Below are 18,183 nucleotides of genomic sequence, written 5' to 3' on the forward strand. Positions count from 1 at the left end.
CTGAACCCTCTACACAGCAGAGAATGAGAAAATAAGACTGTCCCGTTTCAGAAGGACATAAATCTTATGCTCTATAGCTGATAGCAAATTAAGGCACAAAAACACAGTTTTGATAAAAACAAGTTCTATTATGGATGAACACTTCCTGCAAGTGCATGATGGTGTCAAATTTCACTTTACAAAACATAAATGTTACAAAAATTAAATAAATAATACAAAACTAAGCACAACAATGAATCATGGGGAGTTTCAAGAAACAGTAAGAAGAGACTATCTGGTACTTAAAAAAAAAAAAAAATATGTAATAAACAGGAATCGGTGACATAGGAGGACCACACCAAGCTACTATAAGTAGAGGAAAGCTCTAATAATCCATAGTAAACTGTTAGATCCATATGACCGAACCCCATTTGTTTTGGATTGGTCCACTTTTAAAAAAAATCATCCAATTATTCATTTGTTAAACACATGGTCCCATTAATCCTCTAATCCAATAAAATGACACCCACTGGGATGCATAAAAAAAAATAAAGACTGATAATTATAATGAGGGAATGTTTTTTTTTTTTAAGAATAGAACAGGGTTAATACTACTGTAAACTGAATTACTTGATGTTCATGTTAAGCTTGCCTTTACCTCAACCAAACATGCTTTAAATTTAGCAAAACAGGTATGGGTTAACAAATGAAAATAGCTTCACCAGAACATTCCACCCATGGCCTACTCCTGCAGTGCTGCTGTATTTTTGACTGTATTACAGGTTGCAACCAAAGAAAGTGAGTTATAAAGTTAAGCTTCATTTAATTAATCCTAAACTATTTATACAAAAACTCTGTGGTAATGAGAAAAAAAAATAAACAGAACAGTGCATGCATGTGATATGTTGCAGTGAGGTTTATGCAAGTCCTCTAGAGATACCAGAATGTGTCCCATCAGTTCCAAAACCAGTCCACACAATTTATTACAATTAGTTTCTGGATGACAGCCTTTAATGCTTCTCCTTAGGGTAGCAGGCCCTTAGAAAATGCCTGTTGGCAAATCTTTGCTGAACATGCCAGACAGGTCCAAGTCCTTGCTCATCAGGTCCTCCTCCACGCTCTCTAGTGCCCACTGGTGGTCTGTCAACTCTAGTGCCTCCCACTCCGCCTGATGAAGAGCAATGGTTAATGAACGAACACTCAACAGTCTATTGCAGTCGTTCCCAATCCTGTTCCTGGAGTACCCCCAGCCCTGCACTTAGTGTTTCCCCTGCTCCCATCACACCTGAACCAACTAATAAGCTCATTAACGAGCCCTTCATGACTTGAAGTGGGTGTGTTTGGAGCTGAAATAAAAAACAAAACAAAAACAAAAAACATTAAAATGTTCAGGGCAGGGAGACTCCAGGACCAGGGTTGGAAACCTGTGGTCTATTGGAAGCATCATCATCTCTAATAATAAAGAGGAAACCACATTTTAAAAAAAAAATCTCTGTATAATTAAATAATTCAGATGTAAGTCATTCAGAGTGGTTTGATTTGAGATGCTACAATCTAGAGAAAACTACCGAAACAGAATTGTTCACGGTAGTGGGGACAGGAACCAGACATCCAAACTGTTCAGTGCCATTACAAGCTACCTCACAGAAAGTAATGACACAAAACTGTTTAGGAACATGCTGGCTGATGTCTGAGACGTTGTTTTATGATAGCTTTACAGTAATGCTTTGGCCTGAACTGTATTTTTAAAACTCATTTATGGCAGAGAGGTACATGCAGGGCATGGTAAGGCAAAATAGTGCCTAAAGAGAACTTTTTTTCAGATTTTTAATTTTATCATTATCGACATTACAAACAGAAAGCTGTGACAGAAAACACGAGTAGGTTCACTTGTCATTCTGGATCATCCTATCACCACCACCTAAAAATAAAAAATAGCCTGTGTTTTTCTGTACAATGCACAATTTACAATTCCACACCAATCTACTCTGAAAGATTCTAAATCTCTAGATATTCTCAAAAGAAAAAAAAAGGTGGAATTCCCTATCAAGGCCAGAACACACTGACCCAACATTTCCCAGTGGTTTTAGAATGCTTAGAAAAATAACCGATAAACCAAACAAAATAAGGGACAATTACTACAGCGGGGGTGCCGAATAAGGGGCTGAATAAGGTCTGGGCAATATGGTGGCATATCATGTATTGTGGGAAAAAAAAGCATAGTGTCTTATACTTCTGTCATATTGCCCACCCTGCCAAAAATACAAAACAATATACAAATAAAGGAGGTACATAGGTTTCAAATTTGTTTTTAAAAATGGTAATTAATAACATTATGCTATATTTTGTTCCTAAAACTACTCTTCAGTACAATTAAAAAAAAACAAAACAAAAGAATTTAATAAGTTATATATAAAAATATGTTTGTTGTCTCAGTGGGAGAGGGGATGATGTTAGGGTCACTTTTGGGCAGGCTGAAAACAAAGGTGGACTGTAAGAAGTTTTCTGTGTTTGTGATATGCTGCTCAAGAAATCATTTATATGACTTAAGCTCATTTTCTATTACCTTGAATGCTTTGTTTGTGTCTGCAGGCATTGCCATGGCAGCCCCACTCATTTGGTCCTGCATGATTCGAGACTGATCTGCACCTGTCACAGCAACATCATTAAAGTTAATAACATCACATTTCAGATGATGTGCACTGAAACTGCAAACAGAAGTTCACACAAACCTTACTCAAACCTTATTACATTTACTAGGACAATGAGTTACTACTGTAACCCCAGAATTTTGTTTTAATCATCTGTATCTACACCAATTTTACAAAAAGCAGGGAACAAGATTCTTACCATTATCTTGTCCAAGAATCAAAGAATACATGCTTCTTAATCCAAAAACATTCAGGAAGTACCAAGATGCTGAGCTTACCCTGTGAATATAAACAGCAAGAACACTCACGACACAGTCTCACTGAATAACATACATACACTGAATAACATACACACATACATATATATACACATACATATATATATATATATATACTATATACATATATACACACACACACACACACACATACATACATATATATATATATATATGTATGTTATATAGAGAGATGGGCGATATGGCCAAAAACGATATCACGATAAACAAAATTCATATCGTTCGCTATCGATACATATCGCGATAAATGTCAAATCATGATTTCTTTCACGTTTGAAGGCTGATTTTGCTCCTGGGTGGTTAATTGTGGTTTTAAACTATCACTTATGGTCGGATCATGACAAACACTCGGCAAACAGTGGAACATTTCACTAATCTGTCATGGAAGAGTGGGAGAAAGTTTCTGAGCTGTTTTTATCAGCTTGAAAAGCACCGCTGCAATTTTTGTAATAGTCATGATTTAAGAAAGAAAACAGATTATTTTTAGCTGTCTGGTAACGAGCGCTCGGCTACCCCGTTACAAATGCTAGGTTAAACAAGTGGCCAACAACAGTGCTAAACTCTTTAGTTTCTCAACAACGTCAACTCGGTTCGGTAGGTCACTGCTGTTACTCCTACCATATCCAGGTCAGAGCATATCACAGTATTCAGACACCAGCTAGCGACAACTGGGTTTCTCTATACAATCGTAGTAGTTTAAGGGGTGAACCGCAGTATATCTGACGCTCGCTGTGTAAAAGCATTATCTGCAGTGTGAATCTCTCACACCAGTCACAGAGTCCTCCTTTTAGGTATGTTTAAACTGAAAGCGGTGATTTTGTGTCTTGTTTGATCTACAGTATCATCAATTCACCGTGTTGTGCCGGAGCGCTGCTTCAAGTTAGCCAGCAGCTAAAAACAGCTAGCCTGGAAAGATAGCGCTCTCCCGCTCTCCAATGCCTCACAGCTTCCTCAGTTTACTTTCGAACATGAACCCACTTCTTTCTTTCACTTTCGTTGCTCGAGAATGCACTAATACTAAAATATGACGGTTTGGCGCTGTAACACGGCGCTGCAGACGTGATTTAACACCGCTAAAGTTGTTAGGATGTTAGTAAAGAGGTGAGCTCGCTGTAGGACAGTACAGTTACACCACTGACCTCGTCACTCACACTCGGTCACAGGAGAACAGATCGCCGGTCGCTCCACTCAAACAGGGACTGTATAACTCCGCGTTTCAGACGTTGCTAAAGTATATTTGGCGACCCTTTTTTACTCGTGGCCCTCTCCCTCTCTAAACAAGTCGAAAAACTCGGATGTGCGCCCTCTCCTGGCCACAGCAGAGTAGTGTCGCTTTCCTTGCAGTAGAAAACGCCACCAGGGCTTTCGCTAAAACGTGGAACTGTGAGAACGGTGTATTATATCGAACATTTATCGAACCTGCGATACTTATCGTTATCGTTTTATCGCCCAGCCCTATATATATGTATGTATATATGTGTGTGTATGATATTTGCTTATATTTTAATGGTTTTGTTGACACACAGAAAATATTTTATAGGCAACAAAAAAATAAATACAAGTGCACACTATTCATGAAGTACAGTAAGTGTTTGTGCCTAATGCTTGTTGGAAACCACTTACCAAGATGCATCAAGTGAGAGCAACTCAATACCTTGCTGCAACATAGGCTTGAAACGGAGTGTGAGAGGGAATGGTACCTTTGCTAAGAAGAGAACAAAAAAAATTTTGTACAACTTATTACATGGTTTTATCATGCATTTCTTCCAACAAATGGCCAATACCCTGTAACCAGCTGCTGTTTTTCTTTGTAAGAATATTCATTTTTGTTCAAAGCCAAAAATCCCTTACTTGTGACAAACCCAGAAAAGGTCCAGTTGATCCAGCCACCGATAAGGATCATGGGAAGGACATTTGTCACATTGCCTTTCATCATGTCTGTCAACATACTGGGGTCTGGATTGATAAACACACAGGTTAAAGCAACAGCTCTTCAAAATTGCTACAGACCAATCACAGGTATGTGAATACCACAAAAATGAAAACATAAGATGGATGGTAAGTAATTAAATTAGACTTGCATAAAATAACAGTGCTTACCGGTCATTGGGGAAGGAGGCACCACCTTTCTTTTTGTCTTCTTAAAGAATCCATCGTCTTGGTTATTGAAGTAGAATTTCCTCATTAAGAAGGACTATTACACAAAATGAAGAACACTCTTAAAATGCATATGATGTATAATACTTTCTATCAGTCAATCTGTTTTTCCTATCCCTGAGGTTAATTTAACCAACATTTCAAAGGGCAGAATGGCACTGAATTTCTGAAGTCAAAAACATAAAAAAAATGAAGTTATCTGAAAAATGATTGAGAATAGAATCTAACAAAATTATAAAATAATGAGCTCACCTGTTTGGGGATGTATTTTCCATTTTCCCTTAATATTCTGCTCCTGATAAGAACCTGGCTGTATATTGAACAAAACACACAATGACTTAACTTACAGACTTGGATAAGGGGCAAAACAAGAAATAAACACAGCTAAATTTAAAATTTCTTAGGTTTTACTGAGCCATAATTACGCAGCAAGTTATTTCTACTCCTGGAAGGTCACAGGACTGCAGAGACTGGTGTCTCATCCTGTGATGCACCTAAGCTCAGCAGTTAGTGGAGGAGTGGAAATACTGAAGCGGTCATTGCCCTAGAGCATTACCAAATAGATTATTCGGTCATTTTATGATCTGGGTCAAGCAACTTCAAACTGGCTGCTTCTGATCCACTGATCAAGAAAGCAGAAAGGATTTATCATCACAGCATCCCATTTGGCTTTAAACAGTTAAAGTTGATGAATATAAGTCAAAATAGTCAGATTACATTCCAAACTCATGAAAGGAACAACTGTTTGTTTATTCTACTGGTAATGCTCATAGTCCCTGTGGTCAGTCTAAGACGGTGGTTCTCAAACAAGTCCTCGGAACCCCGCCAGCCGGTCCAGCTTCAGTGTTTTTATTTGCTTGGTTCAAGAGAAGTTGGAAGCTGTGTGAAATTTTAGGGGGGCAAGAGGACAGGTTTTAGTCAAAGTCTGAGGTGCACAACTCCAGTCATGCAGCGCTGAGGTCCAGTACAGTTTAGTAGTTTTCCTAGTATAGGGAATCACCACACTCAACAGGACAGCAGCCAGAGTTGGCCCAGAGTTGTGCACCCTTGGTCTAAGAACAGCCTGAGTAAAGAAAATCAGTTAAGTAGGTGACCATTCTTCACTTTCTTTGTGAATTATCTTATGTAGCTTCCTGACAACACTAGATGAACACAGAAGCTGAGTCTAATAAGTGAGTTACCTGTCAGAAACCTGCTCTAGTGTGAGTTTCTTGTCACTCTGCAGCAGAATTGAGACGTAATGGCGAATTACTCCAACAAGGAAGGTGATGAACACAATGGGCAAGACCACCCACAGGCGAATATTGGAGTCCAAAAGAAGTTCAGGTTCAGCCATGGTTTACTGGAGTGGTGCTGACAAGACAAACTCAACCAACCTATGGCAAATAAACTTAATTTTAGTGTACAGAACCAAGAATAACTACATTTAGTTATATTTCATAATTATACAGGCTTGTATAGAAGACACAGGTTAGACAGACAATGAACTTTGCTCAGATAGACAGCTATCCCAATGATGCACAAGACCAGTTCAGCTGATACAAGCCGAAGACCTTAAATCTGGTTTACTGAGAATTGGGGTCATTCTCCACAGTTTGCGTACTGAGCAACACACTGTGCCACAGGCACCAGCTGTTGAAGGGTGATACTCTCTAGCGCAGCATTGTATTCCTCGGCCTCATCAGTCTAACAGAATTCACATTTTTGTATCCTTTTTGTGTTTTTGTCCATCAATGGGCCTCATTCACCAATATCTTTCTAAGCGTTTTCCTAAGGTCCTAAGACAAAGTCTCTGTCAGATTCGTGTTATTAAACCACAGAATTGTTTGCACCTTTGTGCTTGAGTGTGTGTAGATTCTGTTCTTACCTATGAATAAATCTGAAATAAAAAAACATTGGTCAATGTCGGAATCTTCATCAAAACTGCATAAGTGGGTTTTTAGAAGAAATTTCTTCTTAACAACGGTTGATAAATAAGACTCAATGTTCTCTCACTACAATACCCAGCATGCATTACGCAAATATGTCGTGAAACCATTGGGAATTGCCCCCAGAGCAACAAAGAAATCCTGACTGCAAGTGTACTGATGTAGAGGCTATGGACATGATATTCGCCTAACGTTAGCAATAACGTTAACTGTCTGGCTTCCTCTGTCATTACACAGCTAGCTAAAAAAAATCTAACAGCTCGTCCTCTGGCGTAAAGCCCAAATATCCTTGTAGTTTTTCAAACGTTCCTCCTTCAAGATACATCATCAGAAAGGGACTTCCTAGTCTTTAAAGGGGAATATCTCACTCTCGAGACTAGTGTGCCACCATTATAAGAGGCGAGAAGGCATTTTAACAACAGATGTAGTGATGGTTAGCTACATGTTTCATCTTTGGCTGGCGTGTCCCTTTAAACGTGCTGAAGTTAGCATTATTTGTTAACACTAGCTAGCTACCTTAGCTAGCGTTAAGTTAGGCAGTCCATGTAACAGCTAGCTAACCTAGCTAGTTACAGTAGCGTCAGCTGGCAAATAAAAACATTTGGTTGGTAATTCACAGAATAGCCATACTTAATAAAATCACTGCTGGGGTGTTTAGCTGGATAGCTAGGTTAATATAGCTATCATTTAACATCAAATTCGATTACTTATTCAAGCCATGTTAGCTAGGTTAGCTATACCGTACCTGTCAAGCTATTCACCATTGCCGTGAGGTTAATAAACTAATTTAACTGATTACCAAGCCACTAAAACTGACGTTATAACTACTGCGTAAAACTGCAAAAAATACCTAACCTAACGCTAAATAGGCGTAATTCGGCGCAGGTGCTTAGTAACTGGCAGAACCTGATAACTAACGTTAGCAAGGCAGTTAGCTAATGATAATGCCCTCCAGCAGTCAGTGGTCGACACTGCGAAAATACGCAACGCCAGCTACTACACCGGGGAATCTGTTTTCATGTGATAACTTCTAATCGTTTTACCTTGTCACTGTCAGGTAGATGTTTTTTGTCCCCGAACTGTTAGACTCCGACGACGCATAAACCCACCCGCACCAAACCCTTCCCTTCCTGCTGCATCAGCACCCGCTCAGCCAGACAGAAGATCAGTGAAGTCAGGGACCAAGAGGAGGACGACAAAATGGCCTCGAACTTACTTAAAGGGCCCATATCATGGAAAACCTAGTTTTCCTCACGTTTCCTCACACAGTGAGACGTAGTATGTAAATATTGTTAAAGTTTCAAAACGCACTATCCACTCCCGAGTCCACACAGTCCTTATATGGGCATGAAACTGAACATGAGTTTATTGTTTTGTGTTGTCACAGAAAATAACCTAAAAAGCCTATAGCAGTTAAGCCCCGCCCATTCACGTTAAAGTTATAAGGAATGTTTCAGCCCGGACTGCTCTTTAAACACACACACACACACACACACAGAGCAGCCAATTATAAAAGACGTCAACTACATATATCAGTAGCAGAGACAAGTAGCAGAAACAGCCTAAAACTGAGGAGACGGTAAAATAAATTACAAATGTTTCAGATCAGTTTTTGAATGTTTGAGTGTTATTAAGAAAAAAAAATAAAAAAGAACATAGAAAAACATAAAAACACTTTCATTTTCACACATCAGGCCTTGAACTGCAGCGTAACTGCAGTGTGACATTTTAGGCTATTTCTCTGTCCATTTGCACATTATCCAATGCTCAAAGTGTGTATATGTGCCAGGTTTAGTTTGTGCCAAAATGCTAGTTACGTTTTAGGGTCTTTGTTTGGACATATGGATAAATAATTCTGCTAACCACCTTTGTGTGTTAATATAATGTTATTTTTTTATATAAGAACAGTAACTATTAACCACATTTATACACTATACAATAACAAAGGGGTTCCCAACACTGGGGGGTATTACACAAAGCAGGATTTCTCAGTTATCCAAATTACTTAAGTCCAAATATGAGGATTGTCCAATAAGAATGTTCCTCGGCTCTTTTCCAATTGGACAGGTTTGACTTTAGGCTTAAGTTATCTAGCTGAGAAATCCTGCTTTGTGAAATAACCCCCGGTCCTGAATTAGCCCCTGTCCTGCACATTTGTGCTTTCCTGCCATAACACACCCACTTCAACTTAGGAAGGGCTTGTTAAAAAGCTGATTATTTGGTCAGGTGTGTGTGTACTAGGGAAAATACTAAAATGTGCAAAGTAGGGTGTACTCCAGGACTAGGGTTGCAATTAGGCAAGGTGTTGTTTCTTTCATTGTCAATTGTATCTTCACTGGACTGGAAACATAGAAAACCTCTGTCTGGCATTGTGCCATTCCAAACAAAATGTGAAAATAATCATTGATTATACATTATATTACTGTTTAATACACTTTATTACATTATTATCTTGCCTAATGTAATACATCCCCCAAACACATTCCCTGAGGTACAGTTATCAGTTTTGTTATTTAAAAGAACACATCCTCATGTTTACAGCTGGTTTGAATCATGTTATTTGTAAGAATTTCTACATACATCCTAAGATGACAAACAGAAATACACATAAAAAGTTTTTTCTAAAAGACCTTTTTTTTTAAAAGATTTTTTCCTAAAAGATCTTTTAAAAAAATAAATAATGTGACTATCAAGATTAAGATTATTTAAAGGCTTTTATTGAAACATTAATTTCTTTTGCTTAGGGTAGCATTCTGTTCTTGTACCCAAATAAGTCAAGAGGATGATGTGAGGCAGATCTTGCTATGTGCAGTAAACAATGCTCCAAAGTGTAGGCAGAACACTCTGTATTGTAATACTATAGATAATACAGAAAAAAAAATTTAATAATAATAATAATAATAAAATAACAATAGTGTCAAAAATCTCTTACCAATAAGAACATTCTCACTGTGACTTGACAAAGCAGACAAGCTAGATGAAAAAAACATAAATCAATGCCACTGAAAGAACTGTATCCCAGAAGTACAAGGTGCTCTTCCATTTTTACAATCATCTGTCTAGTAAGCATCCAAACTAGAGCTTAAAATGACCTGAAATGGGTAAGACACAGTCATCTTTTCTTTGCAACTCCAGGCAAAGTTCCCCTGAAAAACTGGGTATGTTGTTTCTGTTACAGATGAACACGCAGACACATCTCTCTTACCTCAGAAATTCTGTCAAAAAACTTTTATTTACAACGGATCAATTAACAGTCTCCATGGCATGACACTGTGGTTACCTGATCACACACTCTGGCACTGGTTTAAATCTTAGGTTGACAGATCCAACACATGCTGCATATGTCCACATCACTGGGGTCAGCCAGTTCCAGAATATTAACCATTTGTGCTTTTAACCATCAGAAATACGATTAAACTTGCAGCAAGAAGTGTACTGGCTGAAGAGATAGAGAAAATGGGACGTCCTATGACATGAACAAGAGACGAGTACATTTCCATGCTGAATGCTGGGACAGCATGCTGCCAATTAATTTCCCCACAGGCAAAAAAACAAGATCCAGCCTGCTGGTGTGACGTGCAGGTCATCTGGGAAAAAAAGATGCATTATGCAATTGCCTTTGAGAGGCAGAGCACTGATTATGTCCACATGATAAAACAAAAATGGAATAAGAAAATAGTAAAGAACGGTTGTGTCAGTCTTGTGTGATTGTGGAGGGCTTTCCTAGAAGAGCAGAGCACCCATACTGCCTACTTCACTCTGTTCCTTAACGAAAATCTCAAAGTACTGGTAGATGATTGTAACAGCCAATAAAATTCCTGTTCCTGAGCCGATAGCTCCCAGGAAATCAGCCATAACAGAGAGACCACCTATGCACAGTCCTCCAAATGCTGCAGCTGTGGGGATGTATCTATACAAAAAACAGAATAAAACATTATTTCTATATTTTTTAATTCACTATAGTACAACATAGCATTGTGCCATAAGAGGCAGTCAAGTGTGTTTTACCTGTTGAGTTCATGAACCATGGAGGTGTCTCTATGTCCCCTCATCACCATCTGCTGTTCCTTCAGCTGTTTTGCCACCTATAAATCAGAAACACATCGACCCACACCATTATAAATACAACACAAACTGAGCTAGTTTAGATACAGGATCACAAATGACATCCACATACTTCAAGAAAACTATTACACTCACATCTTTGGCAGAAGATCCAGAAACTTCAATCCAGGTCTTTGAAAAGAAGGCACAGGATCCCAACATGAAGACAATGTAGATGACAGCATGGACTGGGTCTTCTAGCACAGAGCCAAATGACTCTGGAGGGGAGAGGTAGTAGCACAGACCACCTACTGGGTAAGCACGAGCTGGCCCTCCACTTGAAGTATCCTGTTAAAAAACACGCCCTGAATCTCATTACAGTGCTTTAAGCATACAATTATCGGTCACCTTCATGAGAAAAAAAAAAAACATACTAATGAGAACATCACCAGATGCTAGAAATCGTTACTGGTTACTTACAGACCAGGTTCCCAGCAGGTTAACAAGGAAGTTGCCACTGAATCGAGTGGAAAGCATCTGAGAGATGACGTAGAGGTTGGACACCAGAGCAGATTGCAGGATGATGGGAATGTTGGAGGTGTAGAAGAGCTTGATGGGATATGTGTTGTACTGACCACGGTAACGTGCAGACTTGATGGGCAAATCAACTCTGAAGCCCTGAGGGAGAAGCACAGAAATTGTTTAGTCTCATAATTAGCTAGACATCACTACAACTTCAGGACTAAGTTGGATAATTGCTTAAAAAACAAATATCAATTGATAAATGGTCATTCATCAAGAATGCATATGCAGCAGAAACAATCATCTACTGACCTGGAAGTATATGACCACGGCGAAGACAAAGATGGTAGCAATGAGGTTCATGAGGTTGGGCAGGTTCTGCCTGTAGAAAGCTTCTCTCAAAGCTCGCACTTTATCAGTACGTGTGGCAAGCAAGTGAAACAAAGCAATGATGGCACCCTCAAACTCAGTACCTGCAAAAGGATTACAAATAAATTACAAGTCTGTTAACATATTGCACAATGACATTTAAAGGTTATCAAACTAACAGATCACTGTTTTAGCTCACAAATGGAAAAGGACAACCATAAGAAATTTTACAGTTGTAGAAATGCCTTAGAATTCCATTTTTTGTGTTCAAAGGCAGCCCTTAAACACTTAAGAACTGTTTCTTTTGTGTATATGATGCAGGTCCCTGCATGTTGGGCACTAGGTGTGAGGATGTTGGTGCATACCTCTGCCTGTGTTGACTGTAGTTGGGCTGAAGGCTTTCCATACAATGGTCTCACAGATGTTTGTGGCAATAAAGAGAGAAATGCCTGAGCCCAAACCGTAGCCCTTTTGGAGTAGCTCATCCAGCAGGAGTACTATCAGACCAGCCACAAACAGCTACAGAGAGAAAAGACAGTCGATGCACATTACAGACAATTACTTCAAACAAGACAAAAATAGACAGCACTCAGGAACACAGCGTAAAAATATCCAAGGTCTTTCTTTCGGCCTAACCCTAGTCTTTAAAAAAAGGTTCAAGTCAATTAATCTACTTCCAGGAACAGCTTTCTTGTCAAAGCATGCTGATTATTGGATAAAACAGAATAGGTGGTTTCCATAACAACAGTGCTCATTATGCGAGATAAGACTGAAGAGAGAGTTGAATGCTGTCACACGGTACTCAATCAGACAGCAGAGACAACTGACAAGCTTGTCCAAGTAGAGTGTGAGACTTCTGTAGTTCGTAGCACAGGCTACTAGGGGTCAATACAGGTTGGCATGGCAGTGGCAAGCAGAACAGAGTTTAAAAAAAAGAAATGAATCATACCTGAATGATGATGAGCAGACAGATCCCAGCACCCATCTCTGAGGGGTCTCCATACATGCCAGTCATCACATACACAATAGCTTGTCCAATGGTAATGATCATTCCAAACACTGTTGGGAAAATAAGCAAGAGAAAACAAGCTATTACACTCCTACTCAAGTCCAAGTTCTACCCAATCTGACAAGACAAATTTCATCATAATAACACTGAGTGTGCTGAGAACACAGTGGTTTTATGAGTGTGTCTGTAAGAAGCAATTACATACGTTTCTGAGCTCCATTAAACAGTGCTCTGTCCTTAGGTGTGTCTCCGACCTCAATAATTTTAGCTCCAGCCAGCAGCTGCATGATCAGTCCAGAGGTAACGATGGGAGAGATACCCAACTCCATCAGAGTACCTGTAACATAAATACAGACCACGAAATTACATCTGCAGTCCATACTCTATTGCAGTAGAAAATGTGTAAGCAATTATATACCAATAAACCACAATATTAATAATTACATTGAAAGCTTTTCTATCAATGTGGATGAGCTAATAATTTTTCTTCAATGTGTAACAAAATAATAAGGTCTCTGTGAAAAAATGATAGGCATACCTCTGTTGGAAGCAAGAATGACTCTCATCCAATAGAAAGGATCTGCAGAGTCTGATGACATGATACCAAAGAGGGGAATCTAATGATTGAAAAAAAAAAATGTTAGTGGTTCAACAGTGTATTAACAAAATATTACTAGATGTTCCAAGGTGAAAGCTAGATATGAAATCCTAAGTGCACAACTCTAACATCCAGACTTTATTATATGCATTTAGAGTTCATGAGAATCAAAGTAAAGCAAACATACCTGGCAGCACACCAGAAAGATGAATAGGGTGATGGCTGTCCATAGCACCTTCTCTCTAAACTGAATCTGTAAGAGAGAAAGCATTTACAAAAAACTATCCAAAATGCATGTACGATTTAGAAAACAAGTCACAGAACAAAAGAGAAAAGTCCATACCCTCCTCTCTGGTTTCTGGATCTCGGGTAATACTGCACAGAAGGGTTTTATCACTTCCAAAAATTTAACTGCAAGAGATTAAATGGAACAGAAGCATGTAAGACCAGTGTAGTGAAACTTTTCCATTCATGAACTTCACTGTGTATCTTTCCTTTGCAGGTTTAGCTGTTTACTGCTTGGAGATTCACAGAGCTTCTCATGCAACGTCATCACTAGACAGCCGGCTAGCCAACGTTAACTACCCGGCCCTACCTTGTCCCATTCAATGACTCTCTAACAGTATAACCCAACGTAAAGTGAAAAACTGAACTGTATGCAATTACAGGAAAATAATATAGCCGTTTACATTAGCTTCCATGACAGCTGTAATACAAATAACGCTAAATTTAGCAAGACAGTAACGTAACGTTAACGGATCTGCAACTACAGTTAGCAAGCTAGCTAGCTGGCTAGTTGGGGTTGTTACATCTAAGTAGAGATGGTAAAGGCCAACATGAAAAAAATGAGCTCTTAAGCCAGCGAGTATTTTTTAAAATCGCATGAAAAAGAAGCTGCTCTTTGGAAAGCATGACTGCCAACAGTTAGGCTAAGTTACTAATGCCGTTAAGTAGCTAACCGGCTAGCCAGCCAGCTCACTGAACCTAACGTTAGCTGTATTTAGTGGAAAGCACAAAGAGGCCTGTGAGATATAAACGGGTCAAACAGTACTGTACTCGTGAATCAGCAATAAAAGACACACTGCTGCAGAACGTATATCAAAGAACATAAAATAAACTGCAAAACTCACTAGCCATGGTGTGCTCTGTCCGTGCCCCAGTCGGATTATGGTCCCAGTGAAGTGGATCAGCAGAGCTTGTGTGGCATCAGCCCGCTGCCTCGCAGCAAAAAGAGAGAGGCTCTTCAGCGACACGTCATCTCTCAGATCTCTAAGACACGTCAGTTTGGGCTGCTGGTTCTCCTCAGATCCAGCAGAAATGGTCAGAGTTTGAAGCCCATTTGGAATAATACCGCGGTTTTTTCAGTAGACTACTGCTTGTCGGTTTAATTAATGGGTCAGTGATTTTTTTTGCTTAACGGGTTGCCAGATCATAGCCTGATGCCTGTCGTTGGTTATACGAGGCTGCTTCTGTTTCACCAACTAAGTTGCCTTTCTCTCAAGCACACTGTCCTAAAACCACATAGTCCACATTAAAAAAACATAAAGAATATTTTTAGATAGGCTAATTATGTATATATTTTATATATGCATAGTACAATACCTTATACTTCTTGTTGCATAAAGGGAAAAGTATTCATTCACAATCGTTCTGAATGAGAAATTTCTTTTTAAAACCCATTTACGCAGTTTTCACGAATATTCTGACATTCAACAATGTTTACTTATTTGAGATTTGTTCTTAGGTAAGAACAGAATCTAAGCGCTCTCAAGAACACGTCATGAATCTGACATGGACTGTTTCTTAGGACCTTTTTCAAAAACTAAATTAAGAAAAAAACTTAGGACGATATTGGTGAATGAAGCCCATTGTCTTCTTTGAGAGGAGCAGACGGATTTTTTCAGAGTTTTTTCAAAGTTAAGTTTTTGAATAATAAAAAAAAACCGCCCGAGAATATGTGGTCCCTAACAACCACCAGGGGGCATCACTGCGCCACAAAACGACACAGCTCTCCGGTTCAGTTCAGCTTCCAGTCATTCAATCATCAGCATCTGCTCCCAGAAATATACAAATAACAGGCAAGCTGTAATTTTACATATCTGTACGAGTTGTACTGTATATGTAACTGTAGGCATTTGATATGCTTAAATAAAATAGATCATACCTTTCGTGGGTACCATATAGTTCACTGAATATACACCATATAGAAGACGGACTGCAGCATTTGACACATCAGTGTATTATATAAAAAGAGTATTTTGCTCGGTGAGCAATCCAGAAGTTGTCCCAATTTGATCTTTAATTTCACTTTGACATTTTAACTCTGTAATCCTGACTCTGATGCATGATGATGCACACTGACACACTTGACCAATGACCCATGCAACCCTGCTTTCATTCACACCAAGTCAGGCATGCAAAAACACACAAACATACTGCACACAGGATTTGTGGAGACACAAGGTCTACAAACATTCACTCGTGCAGCCACACACATGAACAAAAGGTGTGTGTGTGTGCGTGTGTGTGTGCGTGTGTGTGTGTGTGTGTGTGTGTGTGTGTGTGTGTGTGTTGGGATGAACACTTGTCTGCCTGAACAGTGAGCCAGTACACAATGGAAAGACAAAACCGCCAAAATAAACAATTTCTTTATATATACTGCAATATTACTGTGTGAAATCTAAAACAAATGCATAAATCCCACAATCAAAAAATGAGCAAATTAATAATAAAAAAGGAAATACCAGTGTGAAAATTTATACAGAAAAAAATATGCTTTCGCTGACAAATTTGTTATTTATGTTTATACTGATCGTTTTTGCAATTGATTTATAGTGGTATACAAACGCTGGGTGCCTCTAATTACATGCTCTGTTTATTGAAGTGAAAGTAAGTTTCACATTCTCTACAGAGAACACATTTCTCATTTTATTGTAACATTTTATTGCACAATTAGTGTTCAGTTGCTGAATTTAACATTTCGGAAAAAATAAAACATGACGTGTGGCCTGTGCAAAAGCGTGGCAATACATTTTATGTTTTATTTTACCTCTATATGTTAAACTTTAGCAACTAAATAGAAATTGTGCACTAAAATCTGTACTAAAATGTCATATTTAAGTTCTCTGCAGAAGATTTTCACAAAATCAACAAAACAAAAATATACAAAGGTGTACATCAGTCCCTTGAATTCCCTTAAACATGAGTTATATTGAATGGTTTTTAAGTGTTATTATTTATTTTCAGTGTATATGTAAGGGGTCTGCAGTGGGTATAGCTTTATGAGTTGTTTCCAGATTTAGTGATTTTTAGGCTCTAGACAAAAGACAGGAATGGGGCCCTCTGGATTCATACAGTAGCAGCCGTCTACGCTGCCAGAAATGTTTCATCTTGGCAAGTGAACTCATCTTCAATCTAGTCAATATATCCAATATTTTTCATGTTGACATTGTTGTAAGAATATTATATGATTATTTAGCTTATTTCTAGTTTTTTGCTACTAGACATTGTAATTTTATTAAGTAAAATTGGTAGATAATTAGATCATTTAGTGGTCAATTTTGTGTCACATAGTTGTGTCATCATGTAACAACATAGAGTGCTCCATTATAACTTTGACAGGGGTGGAACTGCATCGAAATTGCTGAAAAGAATCACTAAAATGGTAAATAACAGCTATATTTAATTTGCATATATATATATATATATATATATATATATATATATATATATATATATCAGAATAGGCCATTTAGCATCAACACGTAGAGTTTGTCTAATTTGATTTTCATGGGGCTCTTGGCTCAAGGGGTCCCTAGACAGCTGCCTATACTATATGTTACACATAATTACTTAGAAAACCAAATACAATGATATATTTAAAGAAATTCACTAAGTTAATTAAATGACAGAATTCAGTTTGTATCAGCTCTGATAAATCAGAGACACATGGTCTACCCTACATCTTCACTTAGTAATCAGCAGACAAATACAGAGCGTGGAGTGTGGGAGACTGATTACAGAAGCGCTCTGCATACTGTTAATTTGTGTCTCTTCCAGATTGGTGCTTTTTTCTTTCTTATTTTTAGAGGTGACCAAAATAACAGAAGTACACTCAGTATATGGAAGCCTGCAGTGAGTCAGTCAGTCTGCACACATAAATCAGCAGTACAGAGGACAGTATGTTTCTCTTCAATGACTATGTAGAGAAAGCTATGTGCTCAGATAAAGGGGAATCATTTCTCAGTCAACTATTGACTTTCTGGTTTTTATAAGGCCTATTCTAAAATCAAAATATTATACGGCCTATATTCTAACCTTTCTTGTATTTTATTTTTTCCCAAGGTTCACTAATAGTGTTTGTCCGGGTTTAAGTACCAAAAACAGCCATAATTCTTTTTTATGTGACCATTTTCCAACTTCTCTTTATCTCTTAAAATTAAACGGGCTGTTTTTGTTACTGTGCCTTTAAAACTGATAAAAGAAAATTATTTATGTTCTGACTGGCTACTTTGTTTTGTGCTTCATTCAAAAAGCTGTCCAGGCTGAAACCCTCTTTATAACTTTTGACAGCATAAATGGGCATTGGTTTTGTGACATCACAAAAACAAAAGTTAACTCAATATAA

At 38.3% G+C, this 18,183-nt stretch overlaps 2 protein-coding genes across 2 annotated transcripts; both read right to left on the bottom strand.

Annotated features, from left to right (window-relative positions):
* Positions 1-107: 107 nt before the first annotated feature.
* emc3 (ER membrane protein complex subunit 3) lies at positions 108-8,349 on the bottom strand. The gene is made up of 9 exons (XM_036570980.1): positions 8,058-8,349; positions 6,268-6,462; positions 5,339-5,396; positions 5,030-5,123; positions 4,781-4,885; positions 4,553-4,634; positions 2,830-2,909; positions 2,546-2,628; positions 108-1,147 (listed from the first exon to the last, which is right to left on the bottom strand). Exons 2-9 carry the CDS (start codon positions 6,420-6,422, stop codon positions 1,019-1,021), a joined length of 786 nt encoding a protein of 261 aa, XP_036426873.1. The 5' UTR covers positions 6,423-6,462; positions 8,058-8,349; the 3' UTR covers positions 108-1,018.
* Positions 8,350-9,714: 1,365 nt separating this feature from the next.
* sec61a1l (SEC61 translocon subunit alpha 1, like) lies at positions 9,715-14,812 on the bottom strand. The gene is made up of 12 exons (XM_036570982.1): positions 14,687-14,812; positions 13,900-13,967; positions 13,744-13,809; positions 13,497-13,575; positions 13,164-13,295; positions 12,899-13,008; positions 12,315-12,468; positions 11,893-12,053; positions 11,539-11,736; positions 11,215-11,406; positions 11,023-11,099; positions 9,715-10,924 (listed from the first exon to the last, which is right to left on the bottom strand). Exons 1-12 carry the CDS (start codon positions 14,691-14,693, stop codon positions 10,738-10,740), a joined length of 1,431 nt encoding a protein of 476 aa, XP_036426875.1. The 5' UTR covers positions 14,694-14,812; the 3' UTR covers positions 9,715-10,737.
* Positions 14,813-18,183: the final 3,371 nt, after the last annotated feature.

The sequence above is a fragment of the Colossoma macropomum genome, unplaced genomic scaffold (genome assembly GCF_904425465.1).
Source record: "Colossoma macropomum unplaced genomic scaffold, Colossoma_macropomum, whole genome shotgun sequence".
Lineage (NCBI taxonomy): Eukaryota > Metazoa > Chordata > Actinopteri > Characiformes > Serrasalmidae > Colossoma > Colossoma macropomum.